Source organism: Herpailurus yagouaroundi, unplaced genomic scaffold (genome assembly GCF_014898765.1).
Source record: "Herpailurus yagouaroundi ecotype Mexico unplaced genomic scaffold, PumYag 184, whole genome shotgun sequence".
Taxonomy (NCBI): Eukaryota; Metazoa; Chordata; class Mammalia; order Carnivora; family Felidae; genus Herpailurus; species Herpailurus yagouaroundi.
The window spans coordinates 16,196,917-16,212,422 of record NW_024412415.1 but is presented as its reverse complement, the minus strand read 5'-3'; the positions used below and the strand labels follow the sequence as shown (position 1 = coordinate 16,212,422).

Genomic DNA, 15,506 nt, shown 5'->3' with positions numbered 1-15,506 from the left:
GCAGTATGAACGATGCTGTATTTGTAGGATAAACTTGCTGAAGTGAGATTGCAGGGTCATAAGATAAACATCTTTTGTCATTTTGATAGGTATTGCCACATTGAGAGTTATGGGGGCTGTCCCCATTCACTCTCCCACCAGCAATATCTGGGTGTACCTGTTCCTCATAGCCCTGCCTAGGTATGCTCTCAAATGTTGGAATTTTTGCCAGTCTGAAAGGTGAAAAATGGTATCTCAGTGTAGTTTCGGTATATTTGCAATTTCTTACATGTAATTTATGTCACTTTTTTGGTAAGACTGTATTAAAAGGATATATTTATATTGTACCCAGGGAAGGGTGCCTGGGTGGTTCAGTCAGTTAAGTGTCCGACTTCCACTCGCAGTTCGTGAGTTCAAGCCCCGTGACGGGCTCTGTGCTGACAGCTCAGAGCCTGGAGCCTACTTCGGATTTTGTGTCTCCCTCTCTCTCTGCCCCTCCCCCGCTCACAGTCTGCCTGTCTCTCTCAAAAGTGAATAAACATTAAAAAAAATTATGTTGCTTCCCAGGGGAAGTCAGTTTAGTGGGGGGAGGGCACAAAGCCATTACTAAGGAGCTGGGGCTAGAGGTTAAGACCTGAGTGGGTAAATGGACGTTGTGAACAGGAAGATAGTTCTCTGCAGACTCAGACCCTTCCATATTTGATGGTGCCTTTGATCGGTATTGCCTAAGAAACAGCCATTCATTATAAGGCAAAGCAGTATGTCCAGCACACTACCATAATTGTAAACACAATTCAAAATTCATTTTCTTTGACAGAGGGCCAGTGGCATTGTGTCAGTATCAATGCCCCATTCTACACTAATACGAAGACATAGAAGAAGGCATCAATAAATCGACTGTATCCATGGAAAAGAATTGTCTGGATAGTAAAAGCTCTATAGTATATTTTTAAAAATGAAATATATAGCCTTTGCTGCTTTGAAGTACTTTCAAAAATTTCCTAATTTAAGATTTTGTGTTAGTGAAGAAATACGAATGTTTGGTGGGTATTATGTAATTTTGTGCTAAGGACTGTGAGGAACTTTGTTCTCCAACTGATTAAATGAGTTCTTTTAAGTAATCTTTACCAGAGTAACTTAGCAAATATTTTACTCAGAGATAAGGAGAGAAGTTAATACACACCAAACCATTTATCTTCCAATTAAATATAAATTCTGAATTGCGGGATTAAATTAAGGAGTGTCCATTCTCTTTTCCTGTAAAAAAATTTTTTAAACGTTTATTTATTATTGAGAGACAGAGAGAGACAAAGCACAAGCATGGGAGGGGCAGAGAGAGGGGGAGACACAGAATCTGAAGCAGGCTGCAGCCTCTGAGCTGTCAGCACAGAGCCTGACACAGGGCTTGAATTTACCAACCATGAGATCATGACCTGAGCCGAAGTCGGAGGCTTAACCGACTGAGCCACCCAGGTGCCCCTCCATTCTCTTTTTCTCCCTAAAATGGATTTTATATCTGACTGCTAAAACCTGCAGATCTACTAAATGGGTTTTATATTTGACTGCTAAAACCTGCAGACCAACCTGCAGGTCTAATGTCTGGCATTAAGACAAGAACTCCTTGTCAGTAACCAAGGACTCCGTTTTTCTCAATCATTTCCCAAAGGTTACAATTAAATTTTACCATTCTATTAAGAAATGAGGGTAGAAGTCTCATATATTGAGGTACTATCTGTACACAGGGGAAGCATTTGGTTAACTATGTCATTCCACCATTCTGTTGGCATGCTAGGATATAACTGCCGGCAGATGGAAAAAGGATGAACATGCTTTGGGCATTGGTTTTAATATGCCATTCCCAATCTCCCTTCTTCATTTACTTAAAGAAAACACTAAGTGAAAGTGATTGTATGAAGGGAAGTTGACATTCAGATCTGAAAACTGGGAGAGCAGATGGGTGCCGAGGGCCTGTTAAGGTGAAGGAGGGAGTGTTTATAGGCTGGTGTTGAGATAAAAGGCTCAAAGGAAACCTTAGCTTTACCTATAATCAGTTAGAGTGTTCTACAAGGAAACTCATGTGTGCGTTACCTTAAGTTAAAATTTTAATCAAAAGAGAGAAGATTCACATATTCAGTTTTCCAGTATTAGTAATAATGGTTAGCATGCTGGTACTGGCTTCCTGTCCTCCTTCTAACTATATCCCTCAGGCCTCATATTATTAACATTTTCATAATGTTTTCCCTGGCCTATATTAGGCAGACACCACATATCTGTTAAATGGAAGAACTGGGCAGTATTGTGGCAGAGAGGCCAGATTTATGAGCTGTGGAGTCAGCCTACCAAGGTGAATCTTGACACTTCTGTCTTGAGAAGTTCTTACCCTCTCAGTTTCTGGATTGGTAAAATGGGAATAAGATTGGTATCTGTCTTAAGGATGGTAGGAGAATTGTATGAACATAGACCATAAAGCTCATAGGAGAGTGGATAGTGCATTCTATCTTTAATAGTGCATGTTCTATATAGCAATGTTCCAATAACACTGTTAATTGGCAGTGTTTTCTCTTAGTGGCTCATAAAGTTATGGTGCAGCTTACAGTTGAAGATATCCTAGACTGGATGAAATACACTATTTTAGGCCCTGGGCTACAGCCATCCTATACCCACAGCACCAAGTCAGTGTTGCATGGGAAGATAGCGGTAAAAACATTTATGTAAAATACAACCCCATTATTGTCCAAATGTCTTCTTTAGAGTCCCATTAATAATTGGTTATACATTATGTGTGGACTTGGAATATAATATAATAAAAATCCAACAATCATTTAATACTTCCAAAAACCTATTCAGTGCCAAATTTCATCCATCCTCACAATTATTTTTGTATTTCTTGCTTAACCTATTTATCTGTTCTACATACCAACTAGGGGGAAATATGTGTAGCCTGGGCAAACCCAAATAGGATTATATGCTATGAAATAAGATCAGTTCCCACAGGTGAAAGAGCTAAATCCTCTAAGTATTAGTTATTGGGTAAGTTTTGCCAAAGGAAAAGACCATTTGAAAACCTAACCCAACCTTTAACTCCTTCAGGATAGGTCCATTTCTTTGAGAATCCTCTCTTTATTTTTACCTGTGGTTCCAGAAGTATAAATGTATAAGGCAGGACTGGAAAAAGTGACTTCAGACCTCCACGACTCTGGAATAGGTTCTGTTGACACTTCATCCACTTTGTCCAGTAAAGATTCAACCCCATCCGTGTTAGAAGTTCTGCTCACATAATAGATGGACACATTATCTTTTTTCAGGCTTGGTAGCACCTCTTCCACAGCTTCTTGTAGTTCTTAATAAGGAAAAAAAAAATCCAAACACATTAAATTAGTCCACTTTAAAAAGTTCTATTAGTATAACAAGCCTCACAGTAATTATGTTTTTGGCATAATTTTTGCTGAACTGTGTAGACATGACAAGTGGAGCTTATAGTCACGTGATATTAAACATGGAATTTGCTACATGTGAAAAATATCACAAGATTTCTTTTTTTTTTATTTTTTATTTAAAAAAAATTTTTTTTCAACGTTTATTTATTTTTGGGACAGAGAGAGACAGAGCATGAACGGGGGAGGGGCAGAGAGAGAGGGAGACACAGAATCGGAAACAGGCTCCAGGCTCTGAGCCATCAGCCCAGAGCCCGACGCGGGGCTCGAACTCACGGACCGCGAGATGGTGACCTGGCTGAAGTCCGACGCTTAACCGACTGCGCCACCCAGGCGCCCCTATCACAAGATTTCAAAGTTTGAGGGAAGGCTAGGTTTTAATGGTTTCATAAGCGGCAGATAGTTGGTTGAAATCTGTACAAATGGACACGTGGATAAAAACCAAGATATATAAGCATATAACTTATAAGTATGTCTGGTATACATCTCAAAATACTCCAGAAATGAATTTGGTTATTCCTAATATATGTGTCCCCTAGTGATGAAAAAGAAAAAAAGAAAATTTTAAGGTAGGAGACGAGGAATGAAAACAAGGCAGCCATGCTAACTAAAATGATAGAAGTGAACTTTATATAATATATGTGTGTGTGTGTGTGTGTGCATATATATACACACACACACACATATATATATTAATGTTTATTTTTGAGAGAGAGAGACAGAGCACAAGTGGGGGAGGGGCAGAGAAAGAGGGAGACACAGAATCTGAAGCAGGCTCCAGGCTCTGAGCTGTCTGCACAGAGCCTGACGCAGGGCTTGAACCCATGAACTGTGAGATCATGACCTGAGTCGAAGTCAGATGCTTAACTGACTGAGCCACCCAGGTGCCCCAACATATATATATATATATATATATATTTAACATATCAGTAACAAATAGTTCCCCAAGGAAGGTTCAGCTTATCTGAGAAATAACCTCCAAATTTCATAAGCACATTTTCTGGTATGAGAAAAAAACAGGACTGATTAGCATGTTTTTCAAACCATAGGGCACAGTACAATAGTGGGTTTTTAAAATCATTTGAAGTGACCAGCATTAAAAAAAATTAAAATAGGGGCGCCTGGGTGGCGCAGTCGGTTAAGCGTCCGACTTCAGCCAGGTCACCATCTCGCGGTCCGTGAGTTCGAGCCCCGCGTCGGGCTCTGGGCTGATGGCTCAGAGCCTGGAGCCTGTTTCCGATTCTGTGTCTCCCTCTCTCTCTGCCCCTCCCCCGTTCATGCTCTGTCTCTTTCTGTCCCAAAAATAAATAAAAGATGTTGAAAAAAAATTAAAAAAAAATTAAAATAGAAGGAAATATAAATTTTCAGAGTGTATCACACAGAGTAAGAGGGAAGTATCAGTTTTTTAAAAATTTGTTTCAGTTATGTGGGTGTCTGGGTAGTGGGCCACAGACAAATATATTTTTTACTATAGGTCAATGCCAAAAAAAGCCTTCATGTTTGCTACTCAATTTATGTGCCCTTAAATCACAAGATGAGATGACCTTTAAGCTTACTTATCTTGAACTTGTGATGCTGAGGTGAATATACTTAATAGGAAGGTGACCCAATACCGGAAGGAATTACCTTGGGTAGGCTATACCTAATGCATCCTATACACTTTGTTTTTCAGATGTTTATACATGATGTCTCCATCAAAACAAAAAATATCATCTGGACAGATGCATTAAAAAAAATTTCAAAACATTTTAACCAGAGGACTCATGCACATGGTAAAAATCAATCAAAGAGTACAAAAGAGTCTATAATAAAGATCAACAGTCCCTTACCCCATCCCTCTTAACAACTAAACCTGCTGCCTAGAGGCACAATCACTTTTCATTTTTTTTAAACCTGTGTCTTGTAACAGTCACTTGTCTGTCACCAAACAATGTGCTTTTCCTGCTACCTTGGGACCTATCAATTTTGATCCCCACCCTTATTTTACCCTTGTCCACTCCCAACAATTACTATCTCCACTTTATGTTGTCTAGGTTAATAGTATGTACATCTATTCTGAGGCTATAATTCCATCTTCCCAGCTTTGTTTATGGGTTGGTTCTAGAAGCTGAACACCAATAATCAGAATCAACAAGATTATAACTATGTAAATATTATTCACTGCAGAAGTAACACACTATAATCATACTTCCTGAGTTTTCTCCTGGAGTTTCTATTGGCTATCATTCTTTTATTATTATTTATTATTATTTATTTTTATTTTTAGAAAGAGAGAGAGAGAGAGAAAGTGTGCGCACGTGAGCGCTCAAGTTGGACAGTGGCAGAGAGAGAAAGAGAAAGAGAATCTCAAGCAGGTTGCACACTAGCACAGAGCCTGATGCATGCTCAATCTTAGGACCATGAGATCATGACTTGAGCCGAAATCAAGAGTCAGATGCTCAACTGACTAAGCCACCCAGGCACCCGTGGCCACCATTCTTCAATAAACTATTTGCCTCAAATATTTTTTTAACCTCCATCAGATCAGCTTCTCCCCCTTTTGGCCCCTTGAACTTCCGTTCTCCTTTTCTACTCTTTTATTTTAACAGGTTCCTTCAGCACTTCAAAATATTAACCAAAAATATGACTGTTATAAAAACACCCCATTCCTTGCCACTGCCTTGGTCCAGATCCTCATTATTTCCTATTTTGATCATCCCATTAGCCTCCTGATCAATCTCCTTATCTCTAATCTTTCCTTGCTTCCAACTGATCAGCTACACTATGGCTTCTTGTTACTGCCCTGTTCAGAATCTTTCAATGGCTGCTCATCCTTTGTGGTGAGTCCACTCTCCTTATGCAACATGTGAGGTCCCGAGCTCATTCACAGTCTAACCCCTGGGGACTTTTCTGATGTCATCTCTTAGTACCATCTCTTGTCCCCTTTCCTTTAATTACACTGATCTATGTGAATGGAATGTACCCATATCCTCACATCTCATGGCCTTTGTTCAAATGGTTTTACCTGCTTTGAGTGCCCTCCTACATCCAGGTCACCTGGAAAACTCCAGCTCACCCTTCAAGACTCACCCTTGGTGACACTTCTCTCTGTTGCCTTCCCTCCCTCTACAAAGTGAGGTGCTCCCACAGGGGCCTGCATATACTTCTGGCAGAGTAGTTAGTACATAGTACAACTTGCTCGTTCTTTTTCTCCTCAATGAGTGAAAACTTTGAGATTAAGGATCATAACTTAATCCTCTTCACATAGTCAACAGTAGTGAGTGCTCAACAAGTGCTTGTAATTCAAAGAATGTGCACAAAGGATTGTGTTTGTGTGGAAGAGACAGAGGAATAAACTAAAGTTGTTGATTAAAAAAAATTTTTTTTAACATTTACTTATTATTGAGAGACAGAGAGAGACAGAGAATGAGCAGGGGAGGGGCCAAGAGATGGGGAGACACAGAGTCAGAAGCAGGCTTCAAGCTCCGAGCTGTCAGCACAGAGCCCAATGTGGGGCTTGAACTCACAAACCACGAGATCATGACCTGAGCTGAAGTCAGACACTTAACCAACGGAGCCACCCAGGCGCCCCTAAAGCTGTTGATTTTAAAGGATTCAGATCTTACAATACTATGAGTTGATAAACCTCTAATAAAATATAATGCACAATGAAATAATTGTTATAATACAGATATGCCTTGCATACAAGGGCCCAGACCAATAAATTAAAAATGACAACAATTGCTACTTCAAGAATTAAGAAATCTCCTCCCTCTTTCCCTTCCCTCCCTCCCTCCTCTGAGGCTATATACTTAAATACTGTGTTATAAGTTACCTGGATTAGTCTTTCTTCTCTCCCTCCCTCTTTCCCAACATTTATTCAATATCTATCTAAAGGGTGCTCCCTATGTACCAGGCATGGTACTAAGCACTGGATATAACAGTGAACAAAACTGATACTGTCCCTGTTTCTATAGAGCCTAATGGGGGAGGAAATCATCCATTAAAATAAGGTGTCCTAGGTGTCACAATAGGGGTTATGATGTTTGGGGAGGAACACAAAGACAGCCCAGAGGCAGGATCATCTAAATGGAGGCCTGAAAGATAAACAGGAATTGGCAACAAGTTGAAGATCAACTGAGATTGGCTGTGCCTGTTTCTAGCAGAGGGAACAGCTTATGTAAAGGCTGGGGGGCACACAACATAGTACCAAAGTAACTAAGAGGCTAAAGCTGACTGGAGTGTAGAACAGGAGGGAAGAAGGTTGGAAGAAGAGGCTGGGATGGGGGCAGGGCCCAAGTCCCTGATGTAAGTCAGGCAAATGGACTGCGTGGAAAACCATGATAAATTTTTCAGCATGAAATTTACATTCCATTTTTTAAAAAAGGAAAAAGAAAATGTAATTAAGCAGGTTTCATGCTTGATTACAGTTCAAGCAATTCGGTGTCATATATCTTCTACTACATTCATCTTCCTACCCTACCAAACATTTAGTTTGTAATACTGTTCGGAGAAGGCATCTCAGCTGTAGGGAAGGCCACTGACCTTGCCCAACACAATTTCCCTACATGTCCTCTGGGCTGCTGGTGTACAATTAGCATTTGGGCATTGACCTGAGGGTCCAGTGACTCACCAACCATATTAGACACACCTAACATGTCCAATTGTAGCAGCCTTTCTTCCCCTAGAGATGCTGCTATAAAACTGAAATTTGAAAGGAAATTCTGGAAGTGAATATCAGTTATTAACTATCTCTTTGTTATTTAGTGTTTTTCCTTAAGCTTTTTATGACTACATTTGGACATACATGTTTTCCCCTTCACAGATTTTTTATGTAGGGCGTGTGTGTGTGTTAATTCTTACCATAAAGTCTGCTTACTTAAAAGTGGCAATCAACCACTTGGATACAAAAGCTCAAATAATTCTACTTGGCACAGGTTGAGTTGATGGGAACTCTGGGTTTTGAGATTTACATGCAGGAATGTTCTTGGGAATGACATCTGTGAGGCTGTAAGAGAAGCGGACTGGATAGAGGGAAAGTTGAACAGTGATACAGTCACATAGGGGACTCGCTCAACTGATCCTCTGATCCTATGGGGACTCTGGGCCTGGGATGGCCCTTCAGGATTGTTCCAAACTAAGGAAATTGGGCTATACTTTCACCCCTGCCCATGAACCAGTCACTGGATGCAGGAGGTGTGGGGGGGGGAGGGGGGGAGGAGGGTAGGGTAGTGCTTAACCTTGGGCACAGTGGCTCTTTTTAAGCAAGGGCAAATCCTGGAAGTGGTCTCAGCTGAGAACTTTAGCTGCCAATGCTCCCAACAGATAAGGAATGAGCATCTCAGTCCTGAGAGGGGATTTGGGTAGTCTATCACAGCATCCACTATACATTGCATCCTTACTGATAGCAAAGCCCTTACATTTTTCATTTGTATAGACCAATTTGTAGAGTAGCTTTACACAATTTATGTCATAATTTTCACAAGAACCCTGTGGTAAAGATACAGTAACCCAATTTCTACAAATGGGGACAGAAGCTCAGTGAGTATATGTATGAAAAGACAGATACAAAATGAACAGAAATATACTGGGTTTATAGGATTCCCGTCTCCTTATATCAGCCATTCAGGTTAAAGTTTTGAAAGACGGCTTTACTTTTTAGAAGATGCTGCCTATTTGACCTTCTGCTCAGTACTAGTTAAACGAAGCATGCCTTTGAAGAGTACTACTGACAATCTCTTGTTCATGTTCTTTGAAAAGCATAGCCTTGAGCTTTATTAAAAGCTTGGGTGTGAAAAAGTATTCACAGAAAGTTATCTCAGTGGTGTAGAGCAGACCTGTTGATTCCTCAATGGTCTGGTTTTAAGCAATGGATTGAAATAGAACCTCAGAGAAAGCAGTGCATACTGGAGTGATGGAAAATTGAGTGATTACCACATTTCTCCTCCCTTCCTTAAAATCTATCTTGTTAAAAAAAAAAAAAGAAAAGAAATCAAGATAGCATATGAAGTTTCTCTGCTTTTTTTTTTTTTTAATAAAAGAAGAAGAAATTTATGAATACCTGGGCCCATTCTTAGAAAGTGGGGAGAGAGGGCAGGTGGCGAGCTGAACCAATCTTCACCACTGAGCTGGTAAGATGCTACTGGCTAACTCTGCAGCTTTCTGCTAGGAAACGCATTTAATCTAGAGGCTTGTTCTGCTACTCCATTGCCTCATTGAATGGGTATCTGACAGAGTTAAATCAAACACCCCAGAAATGCTTATCAATAAAGTGGGACCTGAAAAGGAGGCAATGAAAGGAAATGTGTTTTGATCAAAGTTCTAGGATGATTGTGAAATGGTTGGTAGATGGGCAAGTCAGGATTGAAGGCTTTACCTTTTCTTCATTCAAAAAGGCACCTGAAACACAAACTGGTTCTTGACAGCCCTTGGAGACAGTCTGAAAACAGCCTTTCAAATGCCATTTGTAACTGTGATTTTGCATTTTTAGCATAGGCAGTTTGGAATTATCACATTTAAGAACCCATTGTCTGGTCTGTACATCGACAAGGTACGAGTTAGAACACCTTCAGATAGCGGCGTGCATTCACCTCTTCCCCTCCCCCCACAAAACAAGTTGCCCTGAGGTCAGAAAGATGTTAACCAAGGTTAAGTCTCACCAGCAACAAGTAAATTTTTAACAGGGGAATATATATTCATATTACCTTTGTGTTGTTATATATCTTCTTAATATTATTTTAAAATTCTTACTTAAGCGAACTCTCACTTTCTAAATAGTCCCAGAATCAAGCATAATTCTTTGTCATGAAGTTACTCAGTCATACCAGGACTTACATAATTGTTATCATTTGATATCCACAAGCAGCCATGTCACCTTTCTACTAGCTATCTACTTCCCTATTTTTCTCAAGAGGCTGTAGGAAGGTCTTTTTAGAATACTGGCCACTTACACTCAATGTGCAGAATAATCTGAATTCTATCCTTCTTCAGATTCAATAACATTAACGTCTGATTTAAAGTTGTTTTGCTTCTACCCTTCTTGTTTCTAAGGAAAAAGAACTGCTGGCCTTCCCGAATATGCTAGCAAAGTGCTAGTTTATTTTGATGGAGATGTACAACCACCTGTCTTGCAACCTTCAGTTATGAGCAGGGTAAGAAGAAAAATTTTAGAGAATGTCTTTAAGCTAGCTCTCTGTTCAGACCTTGGACTGCTTGAGATCTCAGCCCTTGAGTACATTATTATTTGATGTCTCCGTTTTTGTCCTCCACTATCCTATGCACAGACCCTCCCTACTATGGTCCCAGCCCATCCTATGCTCATGAGACTCTCTCTGGCAATGAGACTCCAGGAGAGCACCTCTCTCCTACAGCCAACTGCCAGAGGTGAACTGGGAGGTAAGCAAATCTGGTAGGGTGAGGCTGGGCCTGGGAGATTGGATCTAAATGGATTTTCTCAAATCAGGATATATTTAACTTTTTTACATCATTTTTCATGTCCTCATGCCTAACCCAATGGTTCTTATGCTTCAGAGAAGAAAGCCTATTGCAACCAACCAGAATAATGGAACTCATTAATTTGACAAACATTTATTGAATGACTACTATATGCTAGGTATTGCTAGGTCGTTATTCAAAGATATATGAGAGAATTCTAAGCCTTTAGATAATCAAAGTCCAGTGAAGCAACTCATCTAAGCTTTTCCTTGTACAACTCAGAGAGAGGAGAGAAGTGGAGATCAGATTATCTCTATGCCTTGACCCTTGATTAAAGTTGGCACTGGGAAATTAATCCCCTTCATGGAAGTGAGGCCTCTGCCGTTGGCCATTCTTTGAATTCCCTGAGTCCTTATTTTCTTTACAGTAGAGTCCCTTCAGTAAACAGCCTTTAAAAACTACCACTATTGTTGTCCTTACATAGCAAAACTCTAATGAAGCATCTGTATTATGAACCTGATGAAAACAGCCTCTGGGGCTCCTCTTGCCTGGAATCCCCTCTCCCCTACTGCACTTGCCCAGCTCAGTGTCAATGCCTCCAGGAATTTTCACTCTCTGCTCATCCCCTGCCTCTATCCACCCCCCAACGCCCAACTCTGTAGTTCTTTCAGCATACTTATCACATTCTTCTGGGTATCACGTTCACAGACATTTGGGTATGTGGCTTAGTTCTTTTACTGGACTGTAACATCCTTGAAGTAATTCATCTTATTTTCTCCCTGTCCTTTTGTGGCAACTAGCTTGTACCTTGTGGGGACTCTCTACCTGGTGGTTTTTATATCATCTGCTTTTCTAAACCTAACCTCAAAAGTTTGTGCTACAAGACTTGATTACAGACCTAATCTCTGCAGTCCCTGACCTCCCTCACACAAAGCCTGACATACTATGCAGGCAAGTAGTATTTAAATCCCTCCTGAATTGGTAAAAAAGATCACTGCGATACTTTCTTAGGAACCAAAAGGTAAAGTCATAGGTTTAAGAGAGTCTTCCAGTTACTAAGAGATTAAATTGTCTCTTTTCTCAGGCAACTAGAAATTGTTGGGGATTTTCTTGAAAGGATCATCCCCTTTATATAAGTTGGCTGCCTTTAAATTGTCCCCCCTGCATCTTAAACTTTTATACAAGGCCTTCATTTTTTGGATTATTTTATCCAAAATAATGTGTAAGTTTCTTGGTTTCCCATGAGTCAACGGACATCTCATCTTTCTGTGACACTACACTAGCTGCCTAGCTTGCCTCCCTTTCCTCAGTTATGAAATGTAGGCGAAGAGCAGAGGATGCTCAATCCGTTCCAGCTCTAAGACTACAACCATGCAGAGAAAGGTAGCACCATGCAGGGAAATTCGTGGTCTTTGAAGTTGGATGGACCTGGGCTGGAATTTTAAGCTTCAGGTTTTTCAACTCACAGGAGGTAATAATATGTTATCTCTTAGGGTAATAAAAGCACCTGGCATAGGGGTTGGCATGCAAAGGCATTCCAAAAAGGTGAGGCATCCAGGCTCCCTACTTCTTCATGTTTTTCGGCTCACAGCTGGTTGGTCCTCCCCTGACCAACAGAGTGAGAAGCAACTCCTAGCCCTTGACTGCAGCGACAAGCTTTCTAGGAAAGGAAAACCAACAGTCCTGTGGGGAATGGGCTCTCAGTTTCTTCCTGGCCTGGTCACCATTGGGGCATGGAGTTACCATTTCAGGTCTTGTTGAAGTGTGGCAGGAGGGAACTACAGAACCAACGGTCGCTTTGGTTATAGATGTAATGGGGACTGACGAGGGCACTGCAGCATATCCCCAAAGTCTTCTTGGGGAGCAGGTGGGGTAACCTTCTCTGCAGTGAGAATCCAGAGAGGCTAACAGCATTTGAGAGCCCGAAGCAGCCGTGAAGACCCTCTATTAGAGGAGGACACCACGGGACAGGAAGGGAAAATGACTTTCTCGTGATCATGTAGCCAATCAAACAGCAGAGGTGAGAACATTCTGGATCCTCTAGAGTTCACACTCAAGACTCTCTGCATTTTAATGCCCATATTGTCGGTTTTGGTTAAAAGCCTAGACTCTGAAGATAGACAGCTCTGGTTAACCCCTCTCCTCAGCTCTACAACCTGGGACCTAAGGCTTCACGGTCCTCGGTGGTCTCACCTACAAAGCCCGATAGTAAGCCCTGCGTTATGTGAGGATTAAAAGCAACACTATGTACTGCACGGTGCTTAACACAGTGCCTGAAAGAGCTTCCACAACGGGCTGTTTTAATGACCATTAGCGTCTTGAGGAAGGGTTGCCATCCCCTGCCTCTACACTTCCAGTTCGGACCTGAAGTTCCCTTTCCAACCCCCTATACCATGCAGTGGCTGGTCTGTCAAGGTGCGGGGGAGCCCACTGCCAGGGCGGGCGGTCCCCGGGCTCACCTGGTGAGACCAGTAGCACCTTCGCGCCGCAACACTGGAAGCAGTGCAGCAGGGACTTCGCGCGGATGTTGGAGTTGAGGCACGACATGGCACAGCCCAGCTTGGCCAGCCCCAGCCACAGCCACACGTAGGCTGGTTCGTTGCCCATGAAGATCGCCACGCAGTCTCCCTGGCGCAGGCCGACGTGGTCGTGCAGCGCCCGCGCCACTTGGTTGCTGCGCCGGTCCACCTGCGCATAGGTGAGCGTCTCGTCACGGAAAAGCAGGAAAGGCTTGTGCGGGCTCTGGCGCGCTTGTTCCAGAAACTTGTGTAGGACGGTGCGCACCGGCCGCTGCTGCCCGTAGCTGCGCACTCGCCGGGCCACGCCGGCCAGGCACAGGAAGTAGCCCACGTCCTGGAAGAAGTAGGGGCAGCAGAGGTTCACCAGCAGCGGCAGGAGCAGCAGCCCCGCCAGAGCCGTGTACAGGGCGGGCAGCATGACAGCGGCGGGGCCCCCAGTCCCCGCGAGGACAGGAGGCGCGCTCCGGGCGTGCAGCGCGGCGGCGGGGAGGGCTTCTCGCGGACGGCGGGCGGGCTGCGCGGAGGGCGCGCGGCGAGGCTGGGGCGGCGGCGGAGCACCTGCGCTGCCGGCACCAGCGCGGGCTCTCGGGCAAGTGGAGCGTCGTGTGGACTGCCGGGGTGACAGGAGGGACCCGCCGGCTGAGCCCGCCCCCTGGTGGGTGTGCAGCCACCTGCGCGCTTGGCCCTGTGGTCTCCCCACCCCCGGCGGGGAAGGAGGCTTTGAGGCGCTCCGCGCGCCGCCGGCGGTCTGCGTTGTGACCCGAGTACCTTCCACCTCGGAGCCACGGTTTCCTTGTCCGAATGCTGATGACAAGAGGCACTTAGCGGCTGTTGAGATTAGAGGAGATAACGTAAGCGTCCCGCTGTTCACTGCCACCACTAGCAGGGTGCCTTATACAAACGACTTGCTGTTATTACCAGTGAAGCGCCTTGTAAATGTGAGTCCGGTTATTTATTAGCAACGGGTACCAGGCGCCACTGCCAAATTAGAATCCCGTCTCTCCCTTCTTGGGCCCAGGGGCTTTCCGCTTGGTGTCTTGTCAGATTTGCACCCTCCCCCGCAGCCCAATTGCCGGGCCGTCTCCTGTGGTGAGGATTTCACGGTTGAACAGAGACACCCGAGACTGTCACCTCCACCTCACCCCAGTCCTTGGGCTGTAGGTGAGGACGGGACACTGTGATCCTAGTCGGGCCCCGCCGGGTCCAGCTAGCCCGGATTGGGCGTGAGGGAGCGCCACACTCTGCCAGCTGAAACCAAGCTCCGGCGGTTTGGGACATGTGTGTGTTTGACTTTTAATATTTGGTTCTACGTGATTCTTCTCTCCTGTATGTTGAAGATTCTCAACTAGTGTCAGCCCACTTCAACAGACATTTACTAAGGGGCTTCGTCAGAGAACATTACAACATAGAGCAAATTAAGGAAACACTTGCATTTCTCAAAAGCCATTTATTTATTTTTATTTTTATTTTTTTAGTGTGACCCTCTTTTTTAATTTCCCTTAGTGCTGCTTCTATGGAGTGAATACTTGCTGCTTGCTACTGAGGAGGGTGGGGATCTAGGTAAAGCACTGTTCTGCTTCCTTCCTCTCCTGCCTTCCCGCATTCATCTTCTTATTCTTAGGAGATAGCCACAAGTAATGAACGTTTCCTCCTGCCAGACACTGTGCTAGGGGCTTCCCTGTAATATGTTTCTGGAGCGTCACAGTCACCTGAAGGTGGCACTTTCAGGCTCATTTACAAATAGGTAAATTAAGACAGCGAGTAAGTGACTCATGAGTTTTGAAACTGGTATCTGGCCCCAGGGCCCTCCCTTAGCAACCACATTATGCTGCCCTCTTATTCTCCAAGTTTCTATCCATGTTCTTTAGCAATCTTTTCTTTGCTTTTTTCACAATCTTCCCCTCCTCCATTTTCTAAGCCCCCTCTTTTTATCCCTGGGACCTGCTCAAACAACACTTTCTTTACCTTTCCCGAGTCTTTCATGGCAGATCCAGCTACCAGCTAGTGACTGGTTGCATCATTTCCCTGGGAATGGGGTGGGGGCCTTGGTTATCCCTGAGGAGTAGGCTGTAGTGTTAATCAAAGGAGGGGTCAGGACAGAAATCATTCTTGTGGCACCGCTTCTTTCATGCAGAAGCTCAGAGCCACCCCCCCCCCCCCC

General features: G+C 43.5%; 1 protein-coding gene across 1 annotated transcript in view; it reads right to left on the bottom strand.

Annotated features, from left to right (window-relative positions):
* SLC27A2 (solute carrier family 27 member 2) overlaps window positions 1-13,879 on the bottom strand; it is a 43,813-nt gene extending 29,934 nt beyond the window's left edge. Inside the window, exons 1-2 of the mRNA XM_040492664.1 lie at window positions 13,286-13,879; window positions 3,110-3,319 (exon numbers count right to left, since the gene is read on the bottom strand). Coding sequence (XP_040348598.1) covers window positions 3,110-3,319; window positions 13,286-13,763 — 688 coding nt within the window. The 5' untranslated portion in view covers window positions 13,764-13,879. The remainder of the gene's footprint in view (window positions 1-3,109; window positions 3,320-13,285) is intronic.
* Between the last annotated feature and the right edge of the window lie 1,627 nt (window positions 13,880-15,506).